Source organism: Chinchilla lanigera, unplaced genomic scaffold (genome assembly GCF_000276665.1).
Source record: "Chinchilla lanigera isolate Chin_1 unplaced genomic scaffold, ChiLan1.0 scaffold00066, whole genome shotgun sequence".
In the NCBI taxonomy this organism is placed as follows: Eukaryota; Metazoa; Chordata; class Mammalia; order Rodentia; family Chinchillidae; genus Chinchilla; species Chinchilla lanigera.
In genome coordinates, this window is record NW_004955467.1 from 13126005 (window position 1) to 13140641 (window position 14637).

General features: G+C 53.1%; 1 protein-coding gene across 1 annotated transcript in view; it reads left to right on the forward strand.

Annotated features, from left to right (window-relative positions):
• Nucleotides 1-14027, forward strand: part of P2rx5 (purinergic receptor P2X, ligand gated ion channel, 5) — a gene marked incomplete in the record, with an annotated part of 14322 nt that extends 295 nt beyond the window's left edge. The window contains 13 exon segments of the mRNA XM_005399710.2: nt 1-248; nt 4670-4820; nt 5407-5478; nt 5744-5819; nt 5915-6011; nt 6285-6365; nt 6601-6739; nt 7098-7231; nt 7688-7781; nt 7899-7964; nt 11216-11298; nt 12120-12302; nt 13361-14027. Coding sequence (XP_005399767.1) covers nt 112-248; nt 4670-4820; nt 5407-5478; nt 5744-5819; nt 5915-6011; nt 6285-6365; nt 6601-6739; nt 7098-7231; nt 7688-7781; nt 7899-7964; nt 11216-11298; nt 12120-12302; nt 13361-13691 — 1644 coding nt within the window.
• Nucleotides 14028-14637: the final 610 nt, after the last annotated feature.

Below are 14637 nucleotides of genomic sequence, written 5' to 3' on the forward strand. Positions count from 1 at the left end.
GGGGCTGCGGCAGCGCCGACCTAGAGCGCCCGGCGGGCACCGGGCACCGGAGGCGGAGGTTCCCACGCGGCACACGTGGGGGCCCTCGGCACGCCCGGTCGAGCGGGCAGCATGGGGCAGGCGGGCTGCAAGGGGTTTTTTCAGTCTGCTTTCGACTACAAGACCGAAAAGTATGTGATCGCCAAGAACAAAAAGGTGGGGCTGCTCTACAGACTGCTGCAGCTCACCATCCTGCTGTACCTGGTCGTGTGAGTCCCGGGCACTTTCGGGAGGCTGGGGGAGGGCTCAGCTGCGGGGAGGAGTGGGTACAGCAGGCGGGAGGACGGGGGGAGGGCCCAGCGGCCGGTCTCCTCCGGGGTCCCGCAGTTTGCTCTTGGCTTTCCCTGAGATCCCCGCCCAAGGAGAGGACCCTCTTTGGGTCCGTGGGGGCTACGCAGGGCCCAGGGCCCCTCTACTTCCCCGCCGGCTCTGGAGATGAGACGTGGGCAGGGGCTGCTGGACTCCTAGTTTTATGAGGCTGTCCGTGGGCAGCTCCTTCCCCAGGGACTGGAGCCCCCTTGATGGGGGTGGGGTGGGAAGGGGCAAGGATGAAGGGGCTGGGCTGCAGCTGTCACCCCTGAGGCCTCCCTGGGCCCCAGCCTGACTGTTGGCATAGGCATCCGGTAGGTTATTTATAATCACTGAGCGTCAGTGTCTTACTCTGGGCTGGTGACAGCTCATCAGCCTGGAGTCTTCCTGAACTCTCTTCCGGTCAGCTCACCTACCCGTGACCGCCTCCCCTGTCTCCAGCTGGGGTCCTGCCCAGAGACTTTCACCCCCTAGCGCTGCGGCGCCCTTCCCGCTTCTCCATCCCGTCTAGCAGGAGCTGGTGCACCCCTTTCCTGTAGGGAAGGAAGCCCTGGCCTCTCCTGCCCTCTGCTAGAACCCAGCACTCAGAATTCCCGAACTTGCGAACCTAAGTCACCCGATGTCTCCCGCTTGGAGGCCTTTGTATGTGCTGTTCCTCAGACAGGCGCGCTATTCTTTTTACTTGTTAGTGCCCACTCATCCTCCCTACCTAGGTGCCCAAGTAACTAACTCCCTCTGTTTCCTTACCTGCCATTCCCACAGGGAATTTAATTACATGCTACTTTGTGTTTGTGAAGGTGGGGCATTGCCTTGGTGTTTGTTTTTCCTCCCTGCTAGTCTGGGGATGCCTTGGAGGTGGAGTCTGGCATCATTTCACTAGGGAGTGAGGGTGAAGTGAGTGAGTTAGTGAAGGTTCAACTTGAATATTTCCCTAAGATTTCTGCCTGGGGCAGGCCCAACATGGCCCCCCTAAAAAGGCTGGTTTGCCTGGAGCCACAGTCCTGTCAGAGTCCCTTGGCAATGTGATAGCCTAAGGCTCAGGGTACTTCAGTGCTGCCCTAGAGATGAAGAGATGGACACATACTGGCTGGCACTTGGTATACCCAGAACCTTCGCTGGCATCCTGGGAAGAATCGATATCCCACACCCCTGGCTGCATGACCTCAGGCAGGTGGCTTCCCTCCTCTCCGCACTCTGCCTCAGTTTCCCCAAGTTTGGTTTTTTTTCTTTGTCTTTTTGAGACAGGGTCTCGCTATGCAGTTCAGGCTGGTCTCGAACTTGCGATGATTCTACTGCCTCAGCCTCCCGAGTGCTGGGATTACAGGTGTGCGCCACCATGCCCGGCTGGTTTCCCCAACAATCTCTAACACCAGCAGCAATAATGCATTAATGAGTTGTGTTCACTGAGCTCGTCTGTGCCCACAGTTGACATGTGCTATCTCATTTTAAAATATCTTTTGTGTTTTGATGTAATTTTAAGCACAGAATAGTGCAAAAAATTATTTCCCTCCACCAGGGACCCTGAAATGTTAACATCTTGCTCTTTGTATGGTTCTTCTCCCTTGCTCTATGTGCCTGTTCATATTTATGCAGTTTCTCCCGAGCCGTATGAGTGGATCACAGACATTAGAAACTTGTCCACAGTTCGGCAAGCTGGGAGTCTAAGATCGGGGTACCAGCATGGCCCGGTTCTGGTAAGGGCTCCACATGACAAGGAGAGGAGGAATTCTATTTAGCCAGTACAAGTATGAAAATCAGGGTGTTATCCCTAAACAATATTGTCTAACCTACAGATCTTTTGTACACTGTTCCAATAATTACCTTTATGGCAAAAGAAAATCTGAAGTCGTGCCTTACATTCAGTGTTCATGTCTTCTTAGTCTTCTTTACATGAGAATGGTTCCTAAGTCTTTCTTTGTGTTAACATTGATGTCTTTTGAAGAATAAAAGATTTTTGTACTATTTTTTAATTGAGATAAAATTCACATAGCATATAACATACACTTTTAACCATTTAAAATGATACAATTAAGTGCTTTGTAGTACATTTACAACATTGTGGCTGGATGTGGTGGCGCATGCCTGTAATCCCAGCACTCGGGAGGCTGAGGCAGGAGGATCCTTGCAAGTTTGAGACCAGCCTGGGTTACAAAGTGAGCTCAAGGCCAGCCTGAACTGCATAGCAAGACCCTGTTTCAAAAAGAAAAAAAAAAACAAAACATTGTACAACCATCACAACTTCCTAATTCCAGAACATTCCCATCACCCCAAAAAGAAACCTGCAGTTATTACCAATCAGTCCCCAATCTCCTCACCCCCGTTTCCTGGCAACCATAAATCTGCTTCCTGTCTCTATGGATTTGCCTGGACATTTTATATAAATGGAATCCTATGTATGTGGTCTTTTTGGGCCTCATTTCTTTCACTTAGCATAATGTTTTCAAGACCTATGCATGTTGTAACATGTGTCCTTATTTTATTCCTTTTCATGGCTAAATAATACCCCACTTTATGGGTAGGCAACATTTTGTGGATCCATTCACCAGGTGATAGACATTTGGATTATTTCCACTTGCTATTTTGAATGATGCTGCTAATAATATGCTCACAAAATTTTTATGTGGACATATTTTCCATTCTCTTCATAATATCCTTGGGTGTAGAGTTGCTTGGTTGTCTACAAACTCTGTCTTTAACCTCTTGAGAAACTTCCAAGCCATTTTTCACAGCAGCTGCACCATTCTACATGCCTACTAACAATGTATGAGGATTCTAATTTCTCCATGTCCTTACCAATCTGTGCTATTTATTCTCTTAAAATATTATTTTTAAGCTGGGTGTGGTGGTGCATGCCTATAATCCCAGCATTTCGGAGGCTGAGACAGGAGGATCACTGCAAGTTTGAGCCAGCCTAGGCCAAATAGTGAGAATCTGTCTCAAAATATATATATATATATTCTTAAAGTAGTTCCAGTGAGTGTGAAATGTCATCTTATCTTTTTCTTTTTTTAAGATGTAGTTCAGGGTGGCCTTGAACTCACTGTGTAGTCCAAGCTGGCCTTGAACTCATGGCGATCCTCCTGTCTCAGCCTCCTAAATGCTGAGATTATAGGCATGCACCACCGTGTCTGGCTCTTATCATGGTTTTGAGTTGCCTTGACAATTTTTTCGAGAAATGTCTAATCAAATTCTTTGCCTTTTTTTTTTTTTTTTTTGAGACAGGATCTTACTGTATCATCCAGATTAGACTAGAACCTATCTTCTCCCACCTGAGCCTCCTGAATAGCAAGGATTATAGGCATGTGCCACTGTATCCAGATTTTTACTAATTTAAAAACTGGATTGGGGCTGGGGATTTAGCTCAGCGGCAAAGCGCCTGCCTGGCAAGTGCAAGGTCGTGAGTTCGGTTCCCGGTACCGGAGAAAAACTAAAAAACAAAACAAAACAAAACAAAAAAATAAAAACTGGATTATTTAGCTTCTTAAAAATAATTGTTGTATTTTAAAAGTTCTTTATATATTCTGGATACTAGACCCTTAACAAATAAGGTTGTTTTTTTTTTTTTTTTCTGGTGTTTTGGTTTTTGTTTGAGACAGGATCTTGCTATGAAGGTCAGCCTGGCCTTCAACTCACTATGTAGCCCAGGCTGGCCTCACACTCACAGCAATCTTCCTGCCTCAGCCTCCCAAGTGCTAGGATTACAGGTGTGTGCCACCATACTTGGCTCAGATAAGGTATTCTGTAGGTGGCCTTCTTACTTTCTTCATGGGCAAAAGTTTTTAATTCTGATGAAGCACTAATTTACCTATTTTCTCTTTGCTGCTTGTGTTTTGGGGTCAAAGAATGCAGGATTTTGTGCTCTTATTTCACAGACTGCCCCTCAGTTTGGGTTGCTCTGAGGCCGCCTCATGACTGGTTTTAGGTTAGGCACCATCTGTCGTGTGACCACCCTCATAGCCCCTGCCCGGGGCACTGTTATCCAGGCGTATTGGGAAACCCATGCTCCCTGGGTTGGCCAACTTGCCTGGGGTCACATAGCCAGCGCTCAGCTGAGCTGGTTTCAGCCCTGCTTCTGAGACCAGTGTGCATTACCTCTTTAGAGCCTCAGGGGTTGTTTGCCACCTCTGCTGCTTGAAGGATTGGGTTTCCGGCAGCAGTGGTGGCTGTGACCCCTGCCCAGGAACTGGTAGGACAGGTGGAGCTCTGAGCCTGGCTCCACCTTACCTCGGAGTTGCTGTAACTCCCACCCTGGCCTGGGCCCAGGAAATGTCCCTGAGGGCAGCGGTGTGGCTGATGTCCACCTGCTGACCCCTTCCTGCAGATGGGTGTTCGTGATAAAGAAGGGTTATCAAGATATGGACACCTCCCTGCAGAGTGCTGTTGTCACTAAAGTCAAGGGCGTGGCCTACACCAACACCTCGGAGCTCGGGGAGCGTCTCTGGGATGTCGCAGACTACGTCATCCCACCCCAGGTCTGAGCCCTGCCTGTCCCACATACCCAGGCTTGTGGGGCCTGGCTTGGGTTGGGTCCCACAGGAAGCTGTTTGGGTGCCCAGGGACCTCTATCCACTGTCTCCCTTGGTCCAGAATATAGATCGAGGCCCTGTCCATATCTCTTTTCCCATGCCAAACCCCTGCCCTCTTTTCCTATGCCTGGCATGCCAACTCTGTTCCCAGTTATCTGAGTCTATGGAGACCATGTGAGGCTGAGTGAACCTTCAGGTCATTATGATCAGATGACCTGGGGTGCAGAACTCCTCCCTTGTGTGCCACTGCCTCTGGGAATGGCTCCCCAGTCTGTTCAGTCGTCTCAGGCCACAGCCCGAGCAGCCCCATTACTGACTTCCCTTCCCACGTCTAGGCTTGGACTTTGCCAGTGCGATCAGAATAGGACTTCAAGAGGCAAGGGCCCTTGGGGTTTGTAGGCAAAGTCTACCAATTTTGCAGCCCCATTTCCCCAATATCATGCAGAGGCCACAGCCCTTGCCAGGCAGCCCTGGGAAGGGGGCTCCTCAAGGGGGTTGGAGGAGGCTCCTCAACCCCTCTGTGGTTCCTCAGGGAGATAACGTCTTCTTTGTGATCACTAACCTGATCGTGACCGCCAACCAGCGGCAGAGCACCTGTGCTGAGGTTTGATTTGGCATGGGGAGCGGAGGAGGGTGTGGGAGCTGCCAGCCATGGTGGGGTCGACCCTTTTCCTGAAGCAGGGGCTTCTGTGTGTTCCAAGGGTCCCTGGAGCCTGCGTGCATTGGTGCACGTGCCTATATCGTATGGGGGAGAAGTGGGCTCTCCAAGGGTATATGGCCCAGGCCTGGGGGAACTCCTCTTCTAACCCTGGGTGGGGCGTGGCCCTGAGTTGGGGGCCTCCCATGCAGGGACCTTTCTCTCCTGGCAGCGTGAAGGCATTCCTGATGGGATGTGTTCTCAAGACCATGACTGCCGTGCTGGCGAGCCTGTTATAGCTGGAAATGGTGAGGGCCTGGGATGAGATGGCCATAGCTGGAGGAGGGTGCAGGGGGCCTGGGGCTGGGAGGCTCCTGGCCTTGTTCCTGTCCCACCCCTACAGGAGTGAAGACTGGCCGCTGTCTGCTGGCGGGGAACTCGACTGTAGGCACCTGTGAGATCTTTGCCTGGTGCCCAGTGGAGACACAGTCCAGGCCCAAGTGAGTGGCCGCAGCCTCAGGCCCCTAAGGAGTTGCCGGTCGGAGTCCAGCTTGAGGGTGGACACGTGCCAGTCCCAGGGGAGCATCATTCTGAGGGAGATATCAGAACATTCCAGAAAGGTCTGAGGACCAAGCCAGCGCAAGCAAATGGACGGTCTTTTGCAAAGGCTCCAGGCGACCAGGGAATAGGCTTCAGCCCTGCCCCGGGCCTGGGGGAGGTCTGGGAGGGCCGAGGCAGGCCTCCGGCTCAGGCTGTCCTGGACTACTTTTCAGGAAGCCACTCCTGAGGGATGCTGAAGATTTCACCATTTTCATAAAGAACTATATTCGTTTTCCCAAGTTCAATTTTTCCAAGTAGGTGGAGCTTAGCTATTGGGGTCCTGAGGTGGGGCCTTGGCTGGGCCTTCCGGGGGGATGTGTGTGGGTGCATGTGCATGTTTATGTGGCCAAACCTCAGAGCGGCCCTGCCATGGGGGTGGGCTCCATTCTCAGTTCTTGGTTTGCGCTGAGAATAGGATGTGAGAGGAGGCGGGTAGTTAGGTTGGACGAGGGGCCCACTGACCCGTCTTCATTCACGGCTTCTACCCAGGGCCAATGTACTAGAAGCAAAGAACAAAGATTTTCTGAAATCCTGTCGCTTTGGCCCCAACAATCACTACTGCCCCATCTTCCGGCTGGGGTCCGTGGTCCAGTGGGCAGGGAGCAACTTCCAGGACATTGCCTCAGAGGTGAGTGGTGTGTGCTCAGGGAGCCTCCCCTGGGACCTGGGCTCTTCAGTGATGAGACTGTAGGGTAGGGGTGGCCCTGCAAAGCCACCTGGTCTCCAAGAGCTCACAAAGCCATCAGCTCAAAGGGGGTCAGAGGGAGCCCCACGGACACACCCTGATTCATTTGTCCAGTGCCTGTCTATAAAGTAGTTAGCTGTCTGCTCTCCTGGAGAATGAAGGGAGATGACACGGGATGGGTGAGGACATTTTCTTGGCCTCCAGGGCCTGAGCCCTTCCTCTGCCTTCAGTTCTGGTGAAGGGCTGGCCTCCGCCTGTCTCCAGATAGCTCTGGGCACTGATCCTTGTCTCTTGTGTCAAGGGAGGTGTGATAGGAGTTCATATCGAATGGAACTGCGACCTGGACAAAGCTGCTTCTGAGTGCCACCCGCGCTATTACTTCAACCGTTTGGACAATAAACATGGAAAATCTGTTTCCTCTGGGTACAACTTCAGGTAATTGCTGCCTTGTGCCACTTTGTGGCCCTGACCATGTTTGGTATCCTTCTCTGGGAACCAGCACTGTGACACCCCTGGCTTAGGGTGGGTGTCAGAGCAGGAGGTGCGGGAGGGACAGCTGAGGCGTGGAGAGGACCCAGCACAGTGGCGAGGATGGCGTAACGAACATCTGTGGCTAGGAGGAGGATGTCTATTCCTGCCCTGTCCTTGCCATGGTGCCCCAAAGGTTGGCAGCACAGTGGGAAAGGCCTGGGACCTCGGCAAAGGGTTTGGATGCATCTTTATGGTTGGCTCAGAGGGAGGGTCTATGGCCCTCTCCCAGGGCTGCTGAGAGCCGGGATCCTGGGACTGCTTAGAAGTCCCCCAAGGGCTTCTAAGAAGGGCCACATCTGTGCTGCCGAAGAGGGAAGGCACAGGCAGGCTGTGCCTTCTCTTAGGCCCTTTCTCCCCCAGGTTTGCCAGATACTACCGAGACTCCGCTGGGGTGGAGTTCCGCAACCTGATGAAAGCCTATGGGATCCGCATCCATGTGATAGTTAATGGCAAGGTGTGTGGGTGGCCTTCCCTTTCTAAGGCAAGGCAAGGGGGGAAGGCAGGTGGGAGGGTCTCTGGGGATGTGGCTGTTTAGTCTGCCTCACTCACCCACCTTCTTTCTGTCCTCCAGGCAGGGAAGTTCAGCATCATCCCCACAATCATCAACGTGGGCTCCGGGGTGGCACTCATGGGTGCTGTGAGTACCCCTCCCGCAACACACACACTCTCTGAGCAGGGAGAGGGAGGTAACCAACTGCCTGGGAGGAGCACGTCTCCAAACCCTAGACAGCAGGAGAGCTGGTGAGGTCAGGATGAGTGTGGACAAAGAGGACCTTCTAGGACTCTGTGCCCTGTCAGCTGTCCCCAGGTGGTGGTGACTGCCCAAGTTTCTCTTTCCACAGCCACAAGAATGTGCTACTGTGGGTCTCTGGTCTCACTTAAGCTGGAAATTAGACATGGGCTGGTTCTTTAGCTGCTTTTTCTTGTTGAGAACTGTCACCATTGTCCATCTTCTTCAGGATCCTCAGAAGTAGAGGGTCCCCATATAGGCCACCATGATATTACCAAACTGGCTGAGGGTTCTTTTGCTCAATTCATATAAGAATTATGGACTGGCAAAGGGTAGCTCATTTAGTGATAACAGCTCTGGGCTTTGAACACCAGCAGCTCTTGGCTGTTAGTGTTAGGAGCTTTCCTGCTGCTTGAAGCAAGAGCCACTTACAGGCTTTGAGAATTCTTCTAGCCATTGGAGATGGCAGCTCTGGGCAGTTCTCCATGGCTCTTCGTCATTTGCTGGCTGCCTTCAGCATTGCCAGCCTTGGCCACTTTCAGTGCCAGCAACTTTGGTGTTACCAGCCCTTAGTGTACTAGCTCAGTATGCTGTACTTGAAGTAGACAGCGTGAATAAGCAAAAATATGTCATTGAAAAGAGGCTTTATTAGGACTCATGCTGCAGCATAAGGGAAAACATTGCACAGAATGACCCTTTATGGGTAGGGGAAAGTTGTTTATATAGGGGATAAAAGGCGACTGGCGCATGTAGGGTGTCAGGCTTTGTGTTTGGTCATGGGTGGGAGGGCTCCCTCTAGGACCTGATTAAGGGGGGCTTCAAAGGGGCAGAGTCATCCACAGAGGCTGCAGGGTAGAATTATGCAGGGAGGCTGTAGGGCACGTTGATCTGGGGTAAGTCTGTGAGCAAAGCTTGCTGCAGCCAAGGCAAATGTCTCTGGAGTGGCTGCGGGGCATCCGATATAACCCAGTTGGCTGCAGGGTGTTTGGGGCAGCCATGGAAGAAAAAGAAAAGTACTTCCTTGGGGAGCATCAGGTGCTGCTTTCGTGTGTCTCCTAGCACTCTGGAGCTGTGTGGGTCAGCCCCAGCCATCTCTGATGCCTTAGGTTGAACTTCTGAAGGCTCCATCTCCACTTCTGCTAAAGATTACATACAGGGTTTCTCAGGCTTGGCACTAATGACATTTGGGCCGGGTGATTCTTTGTTTTGGGTGCTGTCTTATGCATTGTACTGTAGGACTCGGTGGTCTCTTGGTGGTCCCTGGGAGAAAATGTCTAGAGGATTTAGAAAATAAAGAGAAGAGACAATAGCTGGGATCAGGTGGAGTTACCTCTTACCTGATGGGCAAGAGAACTGACTTCAACAATAGGGGCGTTTATTTTATACTCTTGCAAAGTTAATATCAGGAGAGGTAATGTTGCCTAGCAACTAATGACTGTAATTGTCCAGGCAGGATGCTTTTTTCAATACTGAGGTAGCTTGCCTGCTTGAGGAACTCTGGCTTTATCCTGCCCTCACACATATGATCAATATCCAGCTTCAATGGCTCCCAACATTGTACTATGTTTAAGAGAATCCCTGCTCTTTACTCACTGGATATCAGTGGCATGCTCCCCGCAGTTGTGATGCCCAGAAATGCCTTTTGGCTGAGAACCAGTGGGCTAAAAAGATGAGGGCCAGGCAATACAGTCCTACCTTCTTTCCTCAGAAGTGGCCCTTCAGCTGAGAGAAAGTCATGGCTGGGGGCAGGGAAAGTTTTCTCCAAATGCCTGGAGTGCCCTTTGCACTTCTAGGATTTAAGTACATGGGAATGGTCAGTGGGCACCTTACCCACATCCCAACAAGTTCTTTTCCAAGGTTCCTGGCAGCCCTGTCCGCATCCCTTGGTGTGAGCAGCCTCAGCAGCCCCATTGGAGGATTCTGTTAGAACCTCAGATTGACTTTTTGTTGAGTCCAGAAAAACTGGGTGCTGTGACAGACTCAAGAAGGCTGTGCTCCTGAGAGTGATTAGGTGAGCACTAAATGGGTTCCCCCTCACTGCAGTCAGTCATTTAGGGACCCCTCCCCCCAGATGTGTATATGCTATTTCTTATGATGTGGGCAAAATCTGGACAACTGGGAACACACCTGACCAATGAAGGTAACGGTGCAGAGAACAGGTGATCATGGAGGCAGAGGGAGGGAGGAGGAACAAGGAATTGGTAAGTGACATTTTTGGCCTCTGGGGACCAGTTCACCTGTCCTGATGCTCTCCATTAGCCCCTTCTGGCCACCCCCTCCTTCATTCAGGAGTGTCAATCCCATGCTGTGGGTGGAGTCTCCCTCAGGTGGAGAGGACGGGCATTGCACCCAGCCTGCTCTGCCTCCACTGGTGTGTTCAAGGGTGAGTGCCGCCCAGCTGGGTTAGCTCAGGCTGCCTCTCTCCCATGATCCTTGCTGTAGCATTCCTGATGGTTAGGCTGAGACCCTTTCAGACCATCTTGCCCTAACTGGCAGAGAGCTCTTCTAAAATTCTGCTCTTCTAACTGTCATGCCTTCCCCTACCTAAAGGACAAGGACCAGTGCCTTCAAAATGATGTCAGACTGGCTGATTCGCAACCACTTTTCTACAAAGTGCATTTCACTCTTCCCCTGCAGGCCCTGTGGCATTTCCCAGGCAGGATTAGCTTGCGTCTCTCTCTGTAATGCCTTTTCCAGCCTTTGCATAAACTCCTGTTCAGCCCTCAGGACTCAGTCCAAAAAAAAACAACCAAAAAACTCAGTCCAGTTGCCCCTCCTTAGTAAAGCCCCGTCTTCTGCGCATCTCCCCATCACAGGGTGCATCCGTCTGCACCATACTTTACTTGCTGCTGCTGTGGCAGAGGGAGGGTCCCTAGAAGGTCTCTGTGGTCCACATCCTCCATGGAGTGGGTGCTCAGCAAAAGCGCCTGGAAGAAATGGTTGGATAGGGTCCGTGTAGCATGGGGCTGGGCCTGGGAGACCAGGTGGAAGGGCTCTAGTGTAGCTTTGTGTCCACCACGGACCAGCTCTGTCGCCCTGGGTAAGGTGCCCCTTTCTCCTGAGTTAAATGGGGAAATGGTGTCCCACTTATGGGTCATTACTGGATCAAACAGTGTGAAGCCCAGGAGCCTGAGTTGGGGCCCCCAAATCTTTTGCAGGGGGCTTTCTTCTGTGACCTGGTACTCATCTACATCATCAAAAAGAGGGAGTTTTACCGTGACAAAAAGTACGAGGAAGTGAGGTCAGTTAGTTTCCTCCCCATACTGAAAGGGGTCCTTGAGGAGTCCCCTCCTCCTTCTCCTCCGCTTAGAGCTGTCACCTGGCTGGGTGCTGGATTGGGGCATGGGGGAGGAGCATAAAGGGCTGGGGAGGTGGTAAGTCCCTAAGACCTTCTCCACAGGACTAGATTCCACCTCAGGACAGCCCAAGGAAGAGGCTGCCCCGCGCCGGCAGGAGGAGACCTGGTGCGCAGGCCATCGTCTCTCATTGTGTGATTTTGGAAAGGCCCAGGCCTCCCTGGGCCCCAGTTTCTTCATCTGCGAGAGCATGGCATGCACAAGTGCCTTCCGGCAGGGTTTTAGGATTTTTTGGGATTCTTGGACTTGGTGGTCCTGGTGGGTAAGGGCTAGATGGTAAGGGAAAGAAAAAGTGGATTTTTTCCCATGCTGAAGGGGGGCTCTTTCCAGGATCTCATAGGTGGGTTTGCAGTGTGCCTGAGGCTGTGTGTGCAAGCGCGTGCCTTTGTGGAGAGCAGCAGAACACAGCATGGGGGAGCCCTGATGGCCGTGGGTGGACAGATAGGTCAAGGCTGTCAGGAAGAGCTGGGATCAGGATGGGGACCTAGGACAGGCATCTACGCGCTTCCTCAGCCTCAGGGCAGCCTGGGCCCGCCAGTTTACCTCGATGGCGCTTAACCCAGCCCTGCTGTGCGCACCGGACCTGGCCCCAGACTTCGCTGCTGGACGAATGAGGGCCTCGGAGACAGGGCTCAGGGCCCGCCCAACCAGTGTTCCAGGAGGGGCGTGCAGGGTCGACTCCGGTAACGGATCGTGTCCTGTCCAGGGGCCGAGAGTATGCGGCTCGAGGGGCCGAAGCTGAGGCCGAGACCGAGGAGATGGAGCAGGGGCAGACAGCGGAGGAGCAGCCGGAGGGGGAGCGGCGGGAGGAGGAGCCCCAGGCCCCGCCGCAGAGCAGCAGCTGGAAGGAGAACGGCGGCGTGTGCGGGAAGCTCCCGCGTTCCTCCAGGTGAGGCGCTGGGCGCGGAGCCGGCGAGGACCGGCCGCGGGGAATCCGGGGCGCGAGACGGACAACCGGGATCCCTCCGTGTTGGATTCGGGTTGCTGGGGTGCTAGTGCTGTTGTGCCCCGCCCCGCAAGCCTCGGGGTCCCCTCGCAAACCAAGCGTCTTGCGTGCTGTGCCAGCCCCACATACCAACAGCGCTTCCTTTGGCCCACCACCTCTCCCAGCCGCGCGCTGCCCTGGGCTATTCGTGTATTTTAACCCGTTTAAGTAACTTAATGAGGTGGACACGGATATGTCCTATTTTACTAGTGAGGAAATTAAGGCACAGAAAGATTAATTTGTTCAAATCCCACAGCTAACACAGGGCAGAGTTTGGGATTTGAATACAGGCAGGGCGTTTTTAGGGTGCAGTTCTCCAGTGGGTTTCCCTGCCTGGTCCAACCTCTTAACCCTCCACCTCCATCAGATTACTCCGAGTCCCTGTTCTGCGGACTTGGGCACTGCCCGGTCTGCCTGGCCTCTTCTGCAGACGTGACCTCAGCCTGGGTGGGGAAGGAGACCCGGCCTGAGGCCAGAAGCCTGTGTTTGAGCATCTCTGCTTCTGCTCTACTGTGTTCTGGGTCCCCTTCCCCTTTCTTTTCTTCCTTCTTCCTCTCCTAGTGGGGTTGGACACACAGGCTGCTCCTGTTCCTTCAGATTAATTCTCTGGGGCACTTGCCCACCCCCACAGTAAACCACACCCCAGGATGTTCTCTGGCCTGGACGGGCCTCTCCTCCAGCCCCCAGCTTTCATCCCTTGCTGAGTCAGGGTTTGGCAGTCTCTAGGTGGGGGCTGGGCCCAGTAGGGAAGGTGCCTGGAAATAGCTTGGGATGCAGCAGAGGGAGGCTGGGGTGGGGTGCAGCAGCAGGGCCAGCTGGCAGGGGAGGCTGGGGGCCCTGGATAGGGTGGTCCTGAGCTCGCAGCCCTCCAAGTGCTTCTTGAGCTGTCACTGCCGGGGCATCCATCTGGGCATCTGTACACTATAAGGGAGACAGTGGCCACTTTGCCTGTCTTGGTCCAGCCTTGTCCATCGCCGGGGGAGGCTGTGTTCATGGGCTTGGGCTGCCGGACCCCACCACAGTTGCTGCTGCTTATTGCTGAGTGGTTCCAGAGCTGCCCTCCATGTGTTTGGGCTGCACCGAGGAACCTTGATGGGCTGCCCCTTTCTCCAGAAGCTGACTACCTACCACGCTGCCAATGAGCATGGCCGCTGCATGGCTCTGCCTTTAGGGAGGGGACCCAGCCACAGACAGAGTGCCAACAGTTCTGCCCCACCTCCCAGGACTGGTGTCTTGAAGAATGCAAAGGTGAATGTACAGCAGCTGCAGACCCTGCAGACAGTGGGGACGTAGCCAGAGCTGTTGGCTGAGAGCAGATTCGAAGATGCCGGGGCCAGAACAGTCTGCAACTCTGAACTGGGAAGGTGTATCCTCATGCCTGCATTGGGACAGGGACTTCTGGGGACAGCCATCTCTCTTGTACTTTGGGATCCTGCTATAAGCTTTTTTTGTAAGGAGAGAAGCCTCCTGGTAGCTAGAGTGGCCCACATCCAGAAGAGAGGCCCTGGGGCTGGCACCCAGGGAAGGGAGCAGGCCAGAGGCCTGGGTGGCACTGGAGTGTCTTAATTTTTCCAGAGTCTCATTGGACACTCATTTATTCATCCATGTAGTAAACATTGATGCATGTTTCATGCTGGGCTCTATCTAAGAGATGCTTTAAAGCTGGGCGTGGTGGCGCACACCTGTAGTCCCAGCACTTGGGAGGCTGAGGCAGGAGGATCACTGTGAGTTTAAGGCCAGCCTGGGCTACAAAGTGAGCTCAAGGCCAGCCTCAACTGCACAGTGAGACCCTGTTTCAAAAGACAAAAACAAACAAACAAACAAAAAACCAAAAGAGATGCTTTAATAAGTTGCTTGCCAGTAGGGACATGCTCCCCTCCTCAGGGAGGGGGACATGTGTAACTCCCCCTAAAAGCAACAGAGGTATCACAGCCAGGTCTGGCCACTCTTTCTTCTGGCCTCTGAGACTTTTACAAGTCCCAGTAGAGAATGTTGGTTGCTCAGAAAAAGCTGTGGACACTACCAAAGGACATCTGGCCTTCCCTCAGGGATAAAAGTTGAAGGTGGCCAAGGAGGTGACAGGAAAAGGAATAGGCCAGTCAGGAGGCAGCTGGCTCCTAAGGGGAGAGGGCAACTCCGAGGGCTTCTAGGTAAGATGGGCGAGGGGGATGGGAAGCTCAGCTCTGTTCCGATCTGACGGGTGCATCTGCCTGTGTGGTTCTGCTCTTGCTGTTCTCCA